This window comes from Neltuma alba, unplaced genomic scaffold, assembly GCF_004799145.2.
Source record: "Neltuma alba isolate B1F8T4 unplaced genomic scaffold, ASM479914v2 tig00005713_pilon, whole genome shotgun sequence".
In the NCBI taxonomy this organism is placed as follows: Eukaryota; Viridiplantae; Streptophyta; class Magnoliopsida; order Fabales; family Fabaceae; genus Neltuma; species Neltuma alba.
This window is the reverse complement of record NW_021634206.1, coordinates 13,320-32,104: the sequence shown is the minus strand read 5'-3', so window position 1 is coordinate 32,104 and position 18,785 is coordinate 13,320. Positions and strand designations below refer to the sequence as shown.

General features: G+C 37.0%; 4 protein-coding genes across 4 annotated transcripts; 2 read left to right on the top strand and 2 right to left on the bottom strand.

The window, feature by feature from the left end:
- The first annotated feature begins 1,578 nt into the window (after positions 1-1,578).
- LOC114748412 (adenylosuccinate lyase) lies at positions 1,579-6,494 on the top strand. Its single transcript, XM_028936796.1, has 10 exons — positions 1,579-2,061; positions 2,166-2,318; positions 2,820-3,035; positions 3,153-3,335; positions 3,587-3,808; positions 4,118-4,234; positions 4,320-4,463; positions 4,781-4,882; positions 5,167-5,235; positions 5,865-6,494. The coding sequence occupies exons 1-10, from the start codon at positions 1,867-1,869 to the stop codon at positions 6,096-6,098; spliced, it is 1,635 nt and encodes a 544-aa protein (XP_028792629.1). The 5' UTR covers positions 1,579-1,866; the 3' UTR covers positions 6,099-6,494.
- Positions 6,495-7,740: 1,246 nt separating this feature from the next.
- On the bottom strand, positions 7,741-8,868 carry LOC114748415 (glucan endo-1,3-beta-glucosidase 12-like). The gene has a single exon (XM_028936799.1). It carries the CDS (start codon positions 8,866-8,868, stop codon positions 7,741-7,743), a length of 1,128 nt encoding a protein of 375 aa, XP_028792632.1.
- Positions 8,869-11,706: 2,838 nt separating this feature from the next.
- Positions 11,707-14,294, top strand: LOC114748414 (LIM domain-containing protein WLIM2b-like). Its single transcript, XM_028936798.1, has 5 exons — positions 11,707-11,941; positions 12,371-12,470; positions 12,555-12,589; positions 12,723-12,812; positions 13,791-14,294. The coding sequence occupies exons 1-5, from the start codon at positions 11,807-11,809 to the stop codon at positions 13,998-14,000; spliced, it is 570 nt and encodes a 189-aa protein (XP_028792631.1). The 5' UTR covers positions 11,707-11,806; the 3' UTR covers positions 14,001-14,294.
- Positions 14,295-14,389: 95 nt separating this feature from the next.
- On the bottom strand, positions 14,390-18,572 carry LOC114748417 (probable sugar phosphate/phosphate translocator At3g11320). Its single transcript, XM_028936803.1, has 5 exons — positions 18,556-18,572; positions 17,765-18,232; positions 17,289-17,392; positions 16,971-17,199; positions 14,390-14,985 (listed from the first exon to the last, which is right to left on the bottom strand). Exons 2-5 carry the CDS (start codon positions 18,203-18,205, stop codon positions 14,827-14,829), a joined length of 933 nt encoding a protein of 310 aa, XP_028792636.1. The 5' UTR covers positions 18,206-18,232; positions 18,556-18,572; the 3' UTR covers positions 14,390-14,826.
- Positions 18,573-18,785: the final 213 nt, after the last annotated feature.

Below are 18,785 nucleotides of genomic sequence, written 5' to 3'. Positions count from 1 at the left end.
TTTAAATAAAATAAAAATAAGAAAATCTAATAAATAAATTTCTCTTAAGGTACTGCTGGTCTAAGATATTACATTATCATTCTGCAAAGAACTTAGGATAGATAAACAAATTTTTATATCTATGATATTATTTTATTTACCTAGTACAAATCTGACGGGAAAACAAAGAGGATCGTACAAATCTATGCTCTATCTTTCTGTAGGTGGATTTTTATCTCATGATCTCATATATATGATTAATATTTATTAATTTTTATATAATCTAATTTTATATCTAATACTATATCTGTTTCTTATTATAATACTTTTAATTTGGTCATAAATATAAAATCTCAATCTATTTTGTCTTTCATTTTTTTTTTCAAAGCAATCCTCGTAGTAATTGTACATGTTACAATTTTTATCAAATGGTAATTTTAGTTAATATACATGATTAGTAAGGATATTCTAACAAAGATAACGTCTATTTATAACAAATAATTAACTTAACTAATTTTTTTAATTTTTCTAAATTAGCTAACTAAGTCTTGTAGTATCTAATAATCTAAATAATCCGAATTTTAATCAATTTTTGCCGGGGTGATTGTGCAGTTTGTGCTTGTGGACGAACCTACCTTATTTGATGATACATTTGAGCTCGGGTGAGGTTCTACTCCTTAGGACCCGCTTGCTTTGAAGGGAGGGAAGCCTACGGTGGGGGAGGGTGGGAAGGGGTTTAACTTTATCTTATTTGGTTTGATTAAAAAAGAAAGGAGAGATGGATATTTAATGATCCCTTATTTAATTCAAGAAAGGGAGAGAAAGGATAGTAATGAACAATTTACTATTTCACCCTTGCATATTAATTTTTGTTTTTATTTATATATTACAAAAATTAATTTACATCTTACTTCAAATTACATAATTTAATAAAAATGCAATATTGTTGGGTTAATATGTGTATTAGACAATTGGTACAGTATTTTTTTATTCTAATTAGCATAATAATATATTTTAAATAATCAAATTAACATATTTACTTTGCTTTTAAGAAAATGAAATTTTTGTTTTCTTTTGACTATGCTTTTTCTTCCTGCTTTAAAACATTTTAGTTAATAAAATAATATTTTTGTAAAAATTAATTAATCTATAATAATAAAATTTTTAATTGTAATAATATTTTTATTTCATATAAATTTTTATTATAATATATTTTTAGTTATAATAATACATATTTTTTTATTTATAATAACTTATTTTTTATTGAAATTAGTTTTATAATAATTTATTGTTTTGGTATTAATGAAATATAAAAAAATAAGAGGGATCTAAAATTTTGACTCCCTTCAAAAAATCTCAATTTGAAAGGAAGCTAAAATAGGAAGAGATGAGGGAGGAGGAGAGGAAGATTTTTACCCTCTCTTTTTTTAAAATTTCTAACCAAACGAGGGGTTTATTTTTCCTCCCTTCTCTCAATCTTCTCTCCAACTAAACAGGCTTTTGGAAATCGCCCGCTTGCAAGCGGTTAAGGTAGGCCCCTCTTTTAGAAAGTCCATACTCTTTACCTAATGCGATGGACCGACCCGGCATTCCCACACGAACCGGACCTGCAAGCCCGACACCTCTATCCTTCTCAGTTCTCGCGAATCCGTCGCTCGCTTGACAGAGGAGGGCGAGGGAATCTGTGGCTTCTCATTCTTGTATTTTTGTTTTTCGAACAAATCATTCTTGTATTTCACTTCCTCAACCCTAGCCCTCATTGCTCCTTCACTACCCTTCAGTTCTCACTAATTCATCCATCCTTGCTGTGCAGAGGCGGCGGCGCTACAACAGAGCAGTAAGTTTGGCGTTTTCGTTTTGCCATCCCAAATTCCAAGCATTGCTTTCATGGAGTTTGGGGCTTGTTCCAGTGTGTATAACAGTGCCCAATTCTCAAACTTCAGACACGTCAGAAGCAACTTTCAAAGACCTACATGTTATACCCAGCTTTCTAATATTTCCTTTCGTTTTCCAACCTCTGTTTCTAGCAGAGGATGCCTATGTAAAGCCATCCTCAACGAAACCGCTACACCAGCTGCAAAGGTTCCCGCTATTTTTCTTTTCATCGAACTTTGTGATTGTTATTGGAATGATGTTTCTGGGCAGTGTTTTATTTTATGGGCTATCGTTGAATTTGACGTCTCCAGGTGAAGAAGATGGTTGGAGCTCATTCGGGTGGATTTGAGCTTTCTGGTTTGACGGCTTTGTCGCCATTGGATGGTCGTTATTGGGGCAAAGTTAAGGAATTGTCTCCTTATATGAGCGAATATGGTCTAATCTACTATCGGGTTCTTGTTGAGGTATAAGTTTCAATTTAAGCTGAGTGCACGGGGTTACTTTATAGAAATCCTTGACCTTTTTGTTTTAAAAAATATTTTTTAGTGGGTGTGGCGGTGAAGGACGTGTAAAGAGGCAAATTCATCTCATATTTGGATTATACTTACTAATTGAGAAAGGAATTTACGACGTTGCCATGTTATATGTTTATTAAGAAAAATAATTCTGAAGCAAAAATATGTGATCGATTGTTTGATTGGGAATTTACCCTGTTTTACTTTGTGATGAGCTAGAATGACTGTCATGTGCTTATGCTGGAATGAACATGTAATGATTCTTGATGGGGTATGACTCCTTGCATAAATTTGTGAGTGCGTACCGGTGTATATATTTATATGTATACTTCACGTTTGAGCATATATGTACATAGGCCTACTTCGTCCTTGGTGAGCTAATTTCTCTGTTACTTTTGATGAATTTATTCCTCATCTTGGTCTTCATTTGATCAATATGTTATTTGTCAGATTAAATGGTTGCTTCAGCTGTCTCAAATTCCTGAAGTTACGGAGGTTCCAAGTTTCAGTGAAGAGGCTGAATCTTACTTACAAGAAGTAATTGATGAATTTAACATCAGTGATGCCATGGAGATAAAAAATATTGAGAAGGTGACAAATCATGATGTAAAAGCAGTAGAGTACTTCTTGAAGCAGAAATGCCAGTCAAGTGAAGAAGTAGCTAAGGTTGCACTTCACTTCCTTTTCTCTTTTGTTCAATGAGACCGTGCACTACTTTCAGTTTGGCATAATGAATTCTGATAGTTCATAACATTTTGAAACTTTATTCTTTTTTCATTGCAGGTTCTTGAATTTTTTCACTTTGCTTGCACATCTGAGGATATAAATAATCTTGCACATGCCTTGATGCTGAAAGAAGCGATGCACGAAGTCATTGTTCCTGTGATGGATGAATTAATTAAGGCTATATGTAAGATGGCTAGAGACAATGCGCATGTCCCAATGCTTTCACGCACACATGGACAGGTAGTCTATTTTGTGCATTAGTTTAGTAATTAAGATTTAGTGTCTTCTATAGTTTTAAACTTATGCATTTCCTTATGTATTGGATGAAATATGGAAAATAAGTTATACTATTCATAACTTGTGAATAATAGTGTGACTTATTATTCATTTTATTATATATATTGATTGATGTGTTGATGATGGTACATGAACTTTGATGCTATGCAACGTCATGAAAAATTCACTCTACCGTCCTTTTCACTTTCCTCTAGCCTGCTTCACCAACTACATTGGGAAAAGAAATGGCAATATTTGGTGTGAGGTTAAGCCGAGAAAGGAAGGAGCTATCTGAGGTGGAGATACTGGGGAAATTTGCTGGTGCTGTCGGAAATTACAATGCACATTTTGTGGCATATCCTGATGTTTATTGGCCTCGCATTGCAGAAGAGTTTGTAAAATCTCTCGGGTTGAGTTTTAATCCTTATGTTGCTCAGGTATGTTCCTCTCTTTTTCTTTATGCTAAGAGCGGTACAACTATATGTTATTTGGTAAACCATATCTTGAAGGCTGTCAAGACTCGGGAAATTGTTAAGGCTTGTGCTGTGCCTCTTGGCACTAATATAGATTATTTAAAAATTTTCATCATTTTTATCTTGTTAACATTTTTTAAAATCATAAAGAAGTTCTGCAATTTTATGACCTTGTGGATTTATAAGTTTATAGACAGCAGTTCACTTTAGTTTAAACTTGTTATCGATCACTTTACATGTCCTTTTGATTATACTACTCTGGTGTGGTAACAGATTGAAAGTCATGACTATATGGCTAAACTGTTTCATTCACTTATCCAATTCAACAATGTACTAATCGACTTTGACAGAGACATATGGGGCTACATATCTTTCGGTTACTTTAAGCAGGTGAGCTTTCTAATAAAGAGGTTATCAGTAGCGTAGGGTGTTGGACTTTTAGTATAATCTCCTTAATGCAATATCTTTCTTTCAGATCACTAGGGCTGGGGAGATTGGGTCATCAACTATGCCTCACAAAGTAAATCCCATTGATTTTGAGAATAGTGAAGGTAATCTTGGAGTGGCCAATGGAGGTCTATCTCATCTAAGCATGAAGTTGCCTATTTCACGTTGGCAGGCAAGAGTTATATTAGCTTGCTTTTTCTATCCGACATTTTTTACTTCATGTCTGTATTGAAATCGATCTAAGCTATGATCCTAAGAAGCTCATGCCTATTTAATCTTCTGGATTTTGGTTTGCAGCAAGTATGAATTGTGGCATGTGTGCATATTAGAACACATGTATATGTTGCTTGACCATGATGTGGAAAACATTTTTGTCTTAGCTGCTGTAGTCTATTGATCTCTTACAATTGAGTGGTAGCGAACCATTGATAGTTTGATTTTAAGTTGCTATTGGAAGTAATAATTTTTATTTTTTTTTTAAATTTTCAGCGGGACTTGACGGATTCAACTGTCTTAAGGAACATGGGTGTAGTAATAGGCCATTCTCTTCTAGCCTACAAAAGCACACTTCAAGGGATAGCAAAGCTTCAGGTACTATATATAACGTGGAATGTGCTTTGCTGGTTTCTCAGAGTGTCTTTTCTGTTACCAGTTCAAATGAAAATAAGTAAAGTGATAAGGTTTGGTTCTTTCCTCTGTTCTTTGATAGCAGTTAATCTGAGAAAGTGCTTGTATACATCTGCAGTGACTTGCTGCTTGCAAGCCCATAGATCAAAGTCCTCCTGTTTGTGTATAATCCTTGAGAAAAAATAATGTCACAATAGGCTGTTCTTCTTACAGCTAGCATTATTTTAAAGTTTTGTTTGCCCTTTTAGGTCAATGAAGCTCGCTTGAGTGAAGACTTGAACCTGTGCTGGGAGGTGCTAGCTGAACCAATACAGACTGTATGTATATGCTTCTGACTTCCACTGGTTTGATAATTTGTTCATTTTCAATGTTTGAGTATACTTGGCTTGAGCTCTATTAGTGATGTGATATTCACTTAACACAGTTCACTTCACGAATTGGTGCGAGAGACAATTTTTAGTGCTATCTGAGTTATTGATTCTTGTGAATAAAATTGGATGGCTGTATTTCGTAGTGCCTGTTTGTCTATGCTGCCTGGAATAAAAGCTGTTTCCTAATCATCTGTATTTCCCCATCACAAGAAGGTGAGAACCTTTTTTTGGGAGATAAACGAGGAATTCATGCTGTTATGAAATGAAATCAGAAGCAGATATAAATAATTGTCGGACATAACTGCCCCAGTTGAATTAGAAAAATTGCTAAATTTGTCGCAAATATTAATGGTATTGCTAGAAGCACTTGTGCACCACGGCTCGACGGGCCCCAAATCCCTTCTTGAAACTTGGTTGTAGGAATATTTGTAGCCAATGGACTTCTGTAATTCCAGACATTATATGATAGAATGATTTTGATTTATTTGCTGTATTCGTATGCAGATTTGCCCTGGCATTGTCTATTGTCATGGTTTTAATATATATGTTTGCTGCCTTTGCAAATTCATATATAGGTTATGCGAAGATATGGGGTTCCAGAGCCCTATGAGAAATTAAAGGACTTGACCAGGGGGAGGTCAGTCACTAAAGAAAGCATAAGAGAGTTCATTGAAGGCTTGGACATACCGAAAGAAGTAAAGACAGATCTATCAAAGTTGACACCAGATACTTACATAGGAGCAGCCACGGCGTTGGCAAAAAATGTGGATAAGTGTGTGAATACTATGATTGGGATGAACATCGTTTGAGAAGCACCAGGTCTCAGCAATAGTAACAAGTCTGGAGACACTTTCCCAAAAATTTAATACCATGTTGGCTCTCGTTGTATCTGGGGATGCTCAATTCTTACCCTGTGTGACGCTCCATTTTCCAGTGGGGGTATCACCAAAAATTTCCTTTGGGTCGCTTGAAATCCAGCTGACTGACATCTAGAAGGATATCATATTTTACACTCAATTTAAAAATTCAAAAATAAGAAAATCTCTTGTATTACAAGATCCATGGTTGGTGGATTAGAATTTTTTGTGGTGAGAGTTGTTATCCTGTAACTCTTGTAGTATTGAAAGGGAAAAATAGTCATCTGTAGTTCCAGAATTGTATTTTAATGTGTTCTATTTGGAAGCATAATCTGCAAAATTCAATGAGTTTTTCATTGTCAGTCTAAAAATGGGACAAATAAAATGTTGATATTAACGGAATAATGAATTTAAGTTATTTATGGGTAGTTTAAATTTTTCTTTAGTAAGACAGGGTACGAGTTGGGGGGAGGAGTTACGAGAAGAGAATTAGGTTAGAAAGGTCTGATATGGGGTAGCGTTTGGGCCTGGGCCCTCCATCTATACCCAAAAAAAAAATCCCGGAGTAACGAAAGAATGGATGAAAAACTTATAAAATTAGATTGGTTTATTGGTCATGGGGTGACAGTCCCGTCATGCGCAATTAGTCAGATAATCCAATAAGGACATAGTCGCATATATTTGGTGATTAATAAACAAGAAATAGATACAAAATTTATTTCTTTATAGAAGTTCATTTCGCAATAATTTTGCAAATAAACTAAATTTCATATTTTGTTTAAAAGAACTAATTATAAGTATGAAATGATTTAGAACTTACCAGAATATGTTAAAGTTTTTTTTTTGGGTACAAAAAAAAAGAACAAAGTTAATCATTCAAAGACTATATATGCTCCTTACATAATGTTCAACCTACACGCTATGATCATTCATTCTCCTAGGACGGGACGGCATCAACTTGGCTTAGTGTATTAGATGACAGGAGATTACTGATTACTGATTGGTGAACATGGAAAGAAGTCGAACTTCGAAGGTGCAAGAACGTGATATATCAAACGTCTAGAGCGAAAGGGTCGGAATTCTGTGATGGACTTAATTCCAGTACTGCTCCTAATATCATATCTATAAATGAATTTAAATCACAACAGCATAAACCCCCATGAAGGGCCTTTGGCTCGTTCAAGGCCGTGGCTCTCTTTGCTACAGTCTTCGTCTTAGGCCACATCTATCATACACCCCATCTATTGAGCATAAATTCGCTGAAAACAATATGATCCGTATAAAAACGATTTTTTTGGTAAAAAATTTTATTAAGCACGAGATACACTTTTTATTACCACTAATCCAAAATTGCAGTTTGCTTACTGTTAGAGCATCCACAGGACAAAGAGACGATAACTGTTCAATAGAGAACTTCATGACCCGGGACGCGGGCTCAGTCCCAAAGCCTGAGTAGGGAACAGTTAAGAAATGACTCTTTCGGCTGAGCTTGCAGACTAAAGTTATTAACTAAAATCAGAGTTCCAAGGACGAAACAGACACCCAAAATTGACATCTTACGGGCGACAGGGAATGGTACCAGCGCTACGTTTTTCTAGTGAGAGAGCAAGACAAGGGAAACAAATGAAACCTCTAATAAAATTTTCACCCAAGCCTCAGCTTCCCCGGCCCTAGCAGACCAAGAACCAGAGAATTGAAGAGAATACTTGTTGGTCAGATTTGGATACAAAATCCCCCAATGCCGACCTGATTCTCGTGTTCCCTCGTCTTCTTCATCAAACAGCTCGTATACGTAAACACACGCCACTCCTTCCTTCCTCAGTGGCGTGCCTTTGCCGGCCTTCAAATGCTTCACGAGACCTTTCAGGTACATCTCGGCATACCCCTCGTTTGTATCCTCCTCCTTCTCAGCAATGGCGTCGGTGCTCGGCCAACCCGTCTCTGTCACTACAATGGGTATATTCTCATACCCAGCCGCCCCCATCGCGCTCACCACCGCATCGATCATCATATCAAAAAGGTTCTGGTACCGGACCCCAGAGGCGATATCGTCTCTGAAATTGAAGGGGTGCTCTTCAAACAGAGCAAACCCAATCGGGATGGCGGAATTGAGCTTGTACATGTTGTATGGGTACAAATTGATCAAGAACGACGAGTTGGTGTGGCTCAGGAACTGGAGGAGCGGCCCCATAATATCAACCCCGGCGAAATCTTGGAATCTAGCGGCTGAGGGAGGGAACGACTTGGTAATAACGCTGACGAAAGAGAATGAGGTGGAAACGGCGACATTGTGGATGCCAAGATCGTGAAGCGACGAGTAGACGTTCCGGATAGCCGGGAAGATAAGGTCCGCAGCCTGCGGCGAGGCGACGGTGAAGTCGTTGCCGACCGAGATGGTGGTTATGTTGACGCGAGGGTAGAAGGGCACAACGTGATGGTACAGCCACTGGACGGCGTTGGAGCGGTTGGTGGCAATGGGGGAGACCAAGCTGTTAGGGATGGTGAGAAAGACGGAGACATTGGTGTACAAGAAGGGTCGAATGATGTGAGGGTCAGAATCTCGGAGAAGAAGAGAGTTGGTGTTGAGGGAATGAAGGGCGGTGGGAATGCGGTGGGGCGACGACGAACGGGAGAAATGGTGGGTGACGCCGATGCATGGAAGGGAGGAGATAGCTGGAAGGAGAGAAAGAATGAAGAGAGAGAAAGTGAGAAGGCGAAACATGGTGGTTCAAGTTGGTTGGTTGTGAGAAGGGGGATATGGTAAGGAAGAAGGGGAAGGTTTGTTACAGATTTGGCGGGCTCTCCAGTTTCTGCTGCTACCATGAGCTTCATTTCAGTCCCTTTGGATTCTCCATGCCTCGCTTCGCTTCATCATCACGGTGCTTTTGGGATGTCCTGCTGTAGGAGCCCTTATGCATTGATAGCACAAAGCTATGAACCAAAAAATTAAAAAATTAATGTATTAGTGAATAGCTAGTTCAAGTTGTTTATAATGTGTTATTTTTTTCATGAAAATTTAAAATTAGATGATATGAAAAAATATATATATATGTGTGACAGAATGCAATAGAAAATTTTGTCATAATCCTACTAAGAGAATTTGACCTAAGTTTTATTTACTTTTGGGAAATTTATAATCAAATCCTAATGAAGGGATTTAATTACTCTACACTCTGTTAACAAGTAAAGAACAAGAAATAACAAGTTTCAAAGTAAGGAATGACAACAAGTTCAGACTGGTCATTTGTATTGAGATTTTTTGGTAATTAAATTTTTTTTTAGACCTCTTACTAATTCTCCTTTATTTTTTTTTAGGCACCATCTAATCTATTTAATTTTTATCCCTGAATAATTATCAATATAAAATATAAAATTTATAATAAAGTTATAAAATATAATTTACAGTGTTACTGTTCGTCGGGAGAGCACTAAAGGAGAAGGCACAATCCGTTGATTGAGGTTGAGGGTCTCCGTTGCCACATCTTAGCTAAAACCATATTTGACATTAATATAATTATTCATGATTTACGATGCCTGGCTAGTAGCTAGCAAGTTGATATGAGGTCTAAGATGGGATTGGACCAAGGGAGTGTTTGTGTTAACAAAAAAATTTTTCTTAAAAAATATTTTTACGTAAATCAAGACAAAATTTTTCTTATATATTTATTTCGTATATCGTAAAATCACTTTTAAAATTATAATTTGTTTTCATCCAAATACCAAACTAAACAAAGAATGGGGTATGGCAGAAATAAACAAAAGGAACGAGGAATGATGAAAAGTCAAGTTAGTGGGAATAAAAACAAATGAAAAATTGATTAAAATTAAACTAAAAAGATATATATATATATATATATATATATATCTGTTTCAAAATACTTATTTTTAAGATCATGCATATAATTTTTAAAAAAACTCATTAAATAATTTACATTATAATAAGATTTGATTTTACTTGATTAAAATATTTTTACTTGGTATATTTAAAATATATCCTTATTTTATCATTAAAAAAGTAGAATTTCAGAAAAATCATGAATGCTCATTAAAATTATAAAATAACAATTATCTAAGAAACACCAAAACTTTGATAACCCAAAAAGGATGTGCCTTTTTCTATAATTTATTTTGCCTTAATTCAAGCTGACGTGTTTCCAATTCCAAAAACACCTTTCTTAGAAACTAAGAAGACGATGGCAATTGGCAATGGTGTTATGGATGGAGGAAGTGTTTACAAGTTGATGCAGAACTTACCAATTTTCTTTATCCAAGAAAAGGATGGGAAGGTGTGAAGTTTAACTTTAATATTAAAAAAAAGGGAAATTTGGTTAAAAAAATCCTGTTTGAAAATTTAATTAGTTAAAAGGACACGAATTTGTGCCAGTACAATTATGATACGTAAGTGTAACATATCTTCTATTGTGTGTAACATATCATTAATGATGTGTAATAATCATCAATACAGAAAGTTATTTGCACATAGCAAAAGATATGGTGTACTCATAAATTATATTTGCACATGTTCAAATCCAAGTCTTTTTCAACCAATTAAATTTTCAAACCACAATTTTTTTTTACCAATTCTCCCCTAAAAAACTGGATTTTAATATGGGTTATATCATATGAATGCTGAGATTTCTAATTTCGCGACTTCATTTTTAAAAGTTAAAATTTAGTACGCTTCTGTTGAATGAATAATGAGAGGTTATGAGGTCAAAAAAAAAAAACCAAGAATCATGAGAGGTTAATTTACTTTAACCTTTGAAATTGAAAAGGCCCTGGCCCACCGATGTCAAGGCCACCATTAGGCGCCTGTCTGGCTGTGTCCGGGAAAGATATATTTGTATTATTCAATATTCAATTAGATATTCCATTCGTGATAAAATTCCCTTTTCTTCTTCACCCAAAAAAAAAAAAAATTCCCTTTTCTTTTTTCGTCTCCCCCACGTTAATACTTTTATTTTTGTTCCTTCAATATCCCTCATTGATTCGATGCACATTGACTTGCTCTTCCTTTTTTTTTTCCCTTTTGGTTAATTTTGTCCAAAGATTCTTGAAACTTGGCCTTAAAAAAAAGAGCAAGTTCCAAAAAAAAATGAGAACTTTGAAAATTGAAATCCATGGAGCAATAAACTAGGTCGAGTGATCCTGATGTAAGAGAGACGAGAGGGGTGCAATAAGAATTAACATCTGATTATATAATTGATCCGTCATCATTTTTTTCATCTTGTTCGGTCCCTTTTACCCTTCAAATCTGTAACTGACTCAATCTTCTCTTCGCTTTAAATCAGCAGTCCCCGCAGACAAACCTCACCGATCCGCCATTTCTCATTCTCTGTTTTCAAGGTAAGCATGCTCTTTTGATTCTGCCAGTTCGACAGTATTTCATTAGCTCCCGACTCCATTCTAGGGCAGCTTCTACTCGATTTTCTGTAGTTTTCTCTGGAACCAAGCGGATATTTGTCTTCTAGTTTGACCCTTTTCTGACTATTAACTCAAAACTGTTTTCTCCTGGGGACTTTTCATATCGGGGTTAGTTTATCAGCGCAGGTTGTTGCAGATACAAATCTGAAAAGACGCGCAGTCTGGGAGTCTGACTCACTGGCTTGGCCCTTGGGGATTTGGAATTGGTGATAAAGCTAGATCCAAAGGGCATAGCTATGTCTTTCATCGGTACCCAACAGAAGTGCAAGGCATGCGAGAAAACGGTCTATCCCGTGGATCAGCTAACCGCTGATGGCGTTGCTTACCACAAAGCTTGCTTCAGGTGCTCTCATTGCAAAGGAACATTAAAGGTAGTCTATTGTAATTGCTTGTTTTTTATATTGCATTGTTGATTTAAGGGGGGAATCGACTATTTTTCTTTACTCTTAGAGCTTACTTTCGTACGTTATTTTGTTTCTTTGCTTGAATCTTCACTTAGTTTGTGCTTCCGTTTGAGTAAACTCCCATAAGCTGGAATGACTTCTGAGAGAATGAATTCTTTGATCTGCGTAGATCGAAGACTGTGCATCCATCCGTGATATCAGCCAAAAGCAAACGGTGGATGTGTAAACTATGGGATGGTTTATCACAGTAGAATGTTACATATTTTGACTTTTTACAAGAAAACGGTTCTGACTGCTAAAAAAATGAATTTTAAACATTTTTTATGATTTTGAACATATTTTAGTTAACTAGTAAAGCGCTGAATTCTTTATATTATTGATGATCTCTATTTTCAGCTAAGCAGCTATTCCTCAATGGAGGGTGTTCTCTACTGTAAGCCTCATTATGAGCAGCTCTTCAAGGAGACAGGCAGTTTCAACAAGAACTTTCAGTCACGTAGGTCTTCTTGCAAGATAGATCTCTCTTTATGATTTCTAAATCAGATACCTCTTTAATTGGCAATAATTTCATTTTGAACAGCTGCAAAGCTTGCTGATAAGACGACTCCTGAGCTGGTAATAAAAATATTAAGCTCTCTCTGTTGTTTTCTTTAGAAACTATGTTTAGATTATACGGTTCATTGATATCGTGATCTGTCTATGGCATTTGGTTTTATTGTTGAACTTTAGCATTTTTTGTTTATTTTAGACAAGGTCCCCTAGTAAGGCTGCCAGCATGTTCTCTGGGACACAAGAGAAATGCGCTACATGCGGTAAAACTGCTTATCCATTGGAGAAGGTACAGTTCTAGATTTTCCAGAAGTGAATTCTGCGATGCTATTTGATTTAGGTTATGCTTTTGTTACGAATGGATAATATTGGTGCTCAGGTCTTGACAAAGATGGATTTTTATTGCTATTCACATCCAGATTCATTATAATAGTGGAATTCTTTTCTCTCTGGTTCAATAATATGTGAGCAACAGGAACAATGGTATTCATATGTACCTGGAAATTGTTAGGGCTATGGCAGGATATAAGGATGGTGATACAGTGTCTGTCCTATTTACTTTGATTTAATGAATTTTGGACTTAAATGTCGGCATGAAGAGACATTCAATGGTGTTTGTTACTTATTGGCATTAATTGATGAACATGTATCAACTTCCGTTCTAAATGCCTCCTATGATATCATGTTGTGCTATCAAACATAGATTCCCTTGCGTTGAGTGCCTTGGATCTGAATTCCTTGTCTTATTGAGAAACTTTTTATAAAATGTCATATGTATGACAAGGAACTTGTTGATTCACAGTGAAATAGAATGTACCTATATTTCATTCTTTGCTGCCTAGCAGATTGTCAATGTCAACTTTATTTATTATACCAGTGTCCATTTTCCCTGCTTGATGTTTGAAAGATATAAGTAGTTAGCGAGTCAGTGTTACTTATTTATCATGATCACCACGAACATGTTTAAACTGAAGGGCTAGGGTGCTGATGTGATATGTTAATTTTGAATATATATATATAAGAAAGCCATGACATTAGAGTTCAACTCAGTCAGGAAGGGCACAACCAACTCTTTCTCCACTGAAAGTCAGTAACTAAACCTATTTGGTAATGTAATTTACACTACGAAATGGGTTCTACATTTAAAACTAAAGAGAGTATATTTTATGCTTTACCTATATGAGCAAACCCAGTGTCTCCTTAGTCATGCTGAAAATGCTTTAGTTTGTTTGTCATCATCTATAAAAGGCAATTATTTTGAGTGTAGGTAACAGTGGAGGGTCAAGCCTATCACAAATCATGTTTCAAGTGTTCACATGGTGGCTGTCCCATATCACCGTCAAATTATGCAGCTCTTGAGGGCATTTTGTATTGCAAACACCACTTCTCTCAGCTTTTTAAGGAGAAAGGAAGTTATAGTCATCTAATCAAGTCTGCATCAATGAAACGAGCAACCACCCCTGTTCCAGAATCCTAAATCTTGCTGCCTGATATTTTATTTTTTGTCCATTGCAAGTGTTTGTATGCGTGCTTTTTTCCTGTTCTGGTTCTATAATGATGGCCTTATACTCGGCCTTTTACATCTTTCTATGTGTGGTGTGCAAATGATTATCAATTGTGCATTCAGTTAAATAGTGTGGCTTGCAAGATGTGTCTTTCAGAGGGGTGGCATGGCCTCTCGTCCATTTTGTACTTGAATTGATAGTGAAGGAATCTTTATTGGTTCCGTTTTTAATGGCTTCACTCATGCAACGTTATAATCTCTTGCAAATCCATTCTCATTCCATATGATCATTCGTTACCAGATCTCCCTTGTATCTCGTGCTGGAAAACCCAGCAGGCAAGCTCACTTGAAAACACTAAGGGGAATTTGAAATAAGTGTAATTCAAACTGAAAATATCATAATCATAATTATGTACAAATCACTGAATGGAATTAATCTATGATGGCATTATGCGTTACAGCAAAAACATGAATGTAAAGACCTCAACAAAAGAATTAATGCTAGGTATTCCTCGATGACCCCAGCATCATGGGTCTAACAATATAAATAGAGAAGGAATGAGAGAGTATTAGTAACTTATTGAAAATATCTACTGTAGGCTGACTCTGCACAGCTGCCAATACAATGTCAACCCGTTGAATGAGGCTTTCCGAATGGGAAAAAAACAAATGTTCAGTCAAAGATTTCATGACTCCGGATTCTGACAATTACCATCCTTCAACACTTTTGCCTCATGGAATCTTGAGGTCGTCTGTGCAGTAATGAAAACAAAATACAGGGACATCACTTGGGACTTCCCTAAGAATGTTGTGGCTTGCTTCGCTTCTTGGCTTCACTGTAAAGTATAACTCCACACACTGTGAGCGTGTAGCCTAGCATTCCAGTGACAGACACTGGGTTCCTAAATATAAGAATTGAAACCACTACAGCTACAGCCCCTTTAGCATTCCCGAGTACCTGCATGAGCCAACTCTTATGTTAGACGGTGCATAAATCACATATGCCAAATGCAGAGAGCATCTAATAAAGCAAAAATAACGACTGTGTTGAAAAGGCTGGGGGCTTGAGGTGGATAGAGTAGAGGAAGCCATAAGCAGTCAAGCAACCAAAACATTTGCCCAATCATTTCGTTTAATATATCAATGCAGCCACAGTTCATGATTACTATGAAGAGAATTAAAACTAGACTTCGTTAAGAGACCGCATTCGACTCCAATCAGATTCCTTTCTCCTATCAACTTAAACTTCAAAACATGGTGCCACTACTGCATAATCTTACAATTCTCTGAATCATAAGGTGACATAAAAAGGAGAAGAGAGAGAGAGAGCCGACATAAGCAGAAGTTAATTTTGAACCTTCCTCTTCGAAAAATACACAAAACCACTCAGGAAAATCATCCTCAGTTTAAGTTTCAGCTATGCGGCCTATGGCCATAAATCAATTCACTGCAATTAACAAGACCCTCAGGATTTGTTTTCACTCAGTTGAGAAACAATCAGGTTGTTCAGCTGTGACCAGAGAACCAACTGAACCATGTTTCAACTGGAAATATCTTAAACAAGCCTCCCAGTCCCTATGCTCGTCTTGGAGGTGCAGCATGTGCTGCTAGGAAATATAGATGATCCAAGATCTGAACAATTCTCTTAGATGGCAGCACCATCAGGAGGAGCAGTGGTTCCATATGCATGGAAAAGGGAAATTAGAGGAGGATTTCGTACCACATAGGTGGAAGTGGTTGGAAGAGAATTTGAGTACGGTGATCAGCCTCAGACGAGGGAGAACATTTTGGTAGAAGTACTAGGAAGAATACTGACAATGATTCTCTCAATTTCTTTCTGACTCTTATAGAGAAAATTTTGGGTGCGGGGAGGTAGAAGATGTCACAAGCCCACTTCAGTAGTGAGTCACACTTGAATGCGTGGGATCCCCTCAAGTGATACACCCCATGCACTCAGTGTTTGTCTTTTTCTCCAAAATTGATGCTGTCAACTTCAGGGAAAAATTGAAAGGATCCATTCTCTGAGTATTTTCATATCCTGAGCCATTTTCAGTGTTGCACCTTGTCTCTTCTCTTACTATGTTGGTTTAAGCATTGTCTTTAAGCGCTGTATGCTGGCTCGTAGCAACTTATGAGACATGTTACAGGCATTATAGTACCCTTACTCCGTCATGTCTAACTCATAATCTAAGTTTCCACCGCAGTGTCATACTCCATTTATGTTCTCTGTGCTGTTGGTGTATTGTGTTGTATTCGGTGTTGTTGGAACCTGTCTAAAGGTTATGTAGTGTGATTTGAAGAGTGCTGAATTCCATTGCATAACAAGATCCCCTATGATGAAATACAATATCACTTCCTTTTGCTTTTTGTGCTCTCTTATGGTATTTTTAGCAGGGGATCCCATCGCAAGCATCAAGAGTGAATCTGATGAATTAAACAGATTATGCGACAATTTGACTCCATTGATAACAACCCCATCCTAAATATTTGAACCCATGTACCTTACATGTAAAATTTCATTAAAGAATTCATCTTTAGATCTAATTTATCTTGACCTGTCAGTAAAAGGGTTGGGCAATGCTAAGGTCTAAGCTAGCTTTAAAATTCTCACTGATCCTCTGAATTGTTCTTGGAACAGGCTGGTGTTATTATTTTGTAGTCTCTGATTCTCTGGTAATCATAAGAGATTCTACCTTTCACTAAAACAAGATAAACCCAACGACAGACATAGGAATGCGCCCAAATATGTAGTCAAAATGAGTTACAAAGAAACAAACCACTGGAATGACGAAGACTATGGCAAAACACACATATACTTTAATTTAAATACTGGATTTGTTTGTAACAATTGCAAGTATTTGACCTTTTATTTACAGAAAAGTCTATTAGGTTGAAAATTTTGGAGGGGAAACGCATAGTCCTATCTGAAGAAGTGGGACATACCTGAAGGGTAAGAGCACTGGTGTGCTTTGTGACCAAAAAGTTGGTCAAGTTGACAAAATATGCAAGTGCTGAGTTAAATAGCAGATACCAGATGATCTTGATATCATCTCTGGCAAGAGCTAGTGTGATGCCAACTACATTTTCTTCCATTACAAGTGTGGCTGGAAGAAGGAAAACAACTGCCATTGGAGCCATGTAAAGTAGAAGGTTCATAGAATTCAGCTTCTCCCTGATATAAAATAACTATGATGTGAGTTGTTGTTCCTTAGTAGCACAAAGTGCAGACACGGATCAATGAGTTACTTGAAAATAGCTTACCCTTCGGAAGAAAGTAAAATTCCCTGTAACACCGTTTTGAGGGCCCTTGCAGCTGTAGCTGCAACACATATTATGAACCCAAATAAATGGAAGCTTGGTTCACCCTATAATCACATAAAGACCAATAGAAGTAATAAATTAGAAGTCCGAATATTGGGTGTATAACATAATTTGAACATTACATAAGAAATGAGATCCACAGTTTTTTTCATTTAGAAATTCAACATTTGTGAAGCACCAATCCCAGCGTAGGATTTGTAACAGAAATAACTAAAACATAAAATTACATTTAAAGATTCCCATCTTTAAATGATAAGGAATCAAGTGCCAGCAACAAATTTTCCACAAATGAAAACACCGTCCGTAACATGTACTTCATCCAATTCTAAATGGCATAGAAAAACAAAAGGCAAAATAGAATTGCACATGCAGAATCAAATTATAAATTGAAAAGAAAAATAGGATAACTCACGTACCCCGCTTGCAATGATGACTCCAGTAACAACAGGAATAAGGGTAACATAAGTAAGCCAGGCCTCCCTCTTGAAAGTCATGAGGTAAGCAAAAACTGCAGTGAAGAATGGAGTCGTGGCACCAACTGCCTGGTTGAAGGACACGGGCAAGTACCTAAGCGAAATGTTGCCAAAGACGACGGAGATGCAGAAGACGAAACTGAGGGCGGAGATCTTGAAGAACTGGACCCGGGATCGAATTGTCTGCATAGGCACAACCTTCAACCAAGCTATAGCAACATAGCTGAGCAAGGAGCAAGCGGTCATGTGGCACATGGTGAGGAAGATCGGGTACTTGAAGCCATAGTTGCTGAGCAAGTACTTGTTGAGCAAGAGGACCCCAATGTTGGAGGAGTACCAGGAAGCGATAAGCCCGAATGTGAATAGACGACTCTGAGCCTTCATTTTGGGAGGCCGGCCTTGATCGGCGTCCTGAAATTGGGAAACAGAGGAGAAGGGGGTCAGCGTGGAGGGGTTAATTGTATAACGAGAAGAAGGGGACGGATCTCGTAGGGTTTAAGCCAGGAGGGATCTGAGCAATGGAGGAGCTATGGAGAAAAAGAAATTATGCATGAAGAGAATGAAGAGTGCGCAAGCCTTCTCCCATGGATCTGAGAATCTGATGTCATGGGAGATAAAGGAGCAACACCCGAGAAACAGAGAAATTAAGAAGAAAGTCACAGAATGAGACAGAGGGGCAGAGAAAGAAAGAGAATGGTTCGAATTAAGAAGAAAGCTGGAGGCTTGAGAATTACCGACAAGAAACGTGCCTCTGCAAATGAATGGAAGGGACAGTGGGAAAGAGAAGGAGCATTTAAAGCAGAGGAGGGAAACGCGTACAGCAGAGGCAGAGGCTCATTTTCCTGCACTTCGTTTCGGTTATTTTCCCCCTTTAAAATTGAATTAAAATTTAAAAATATTACTCATCCGATCTTTAATATAAGACCCATTTAACTAATTTGGTTAGATTAAGGAAGTTAGGTAA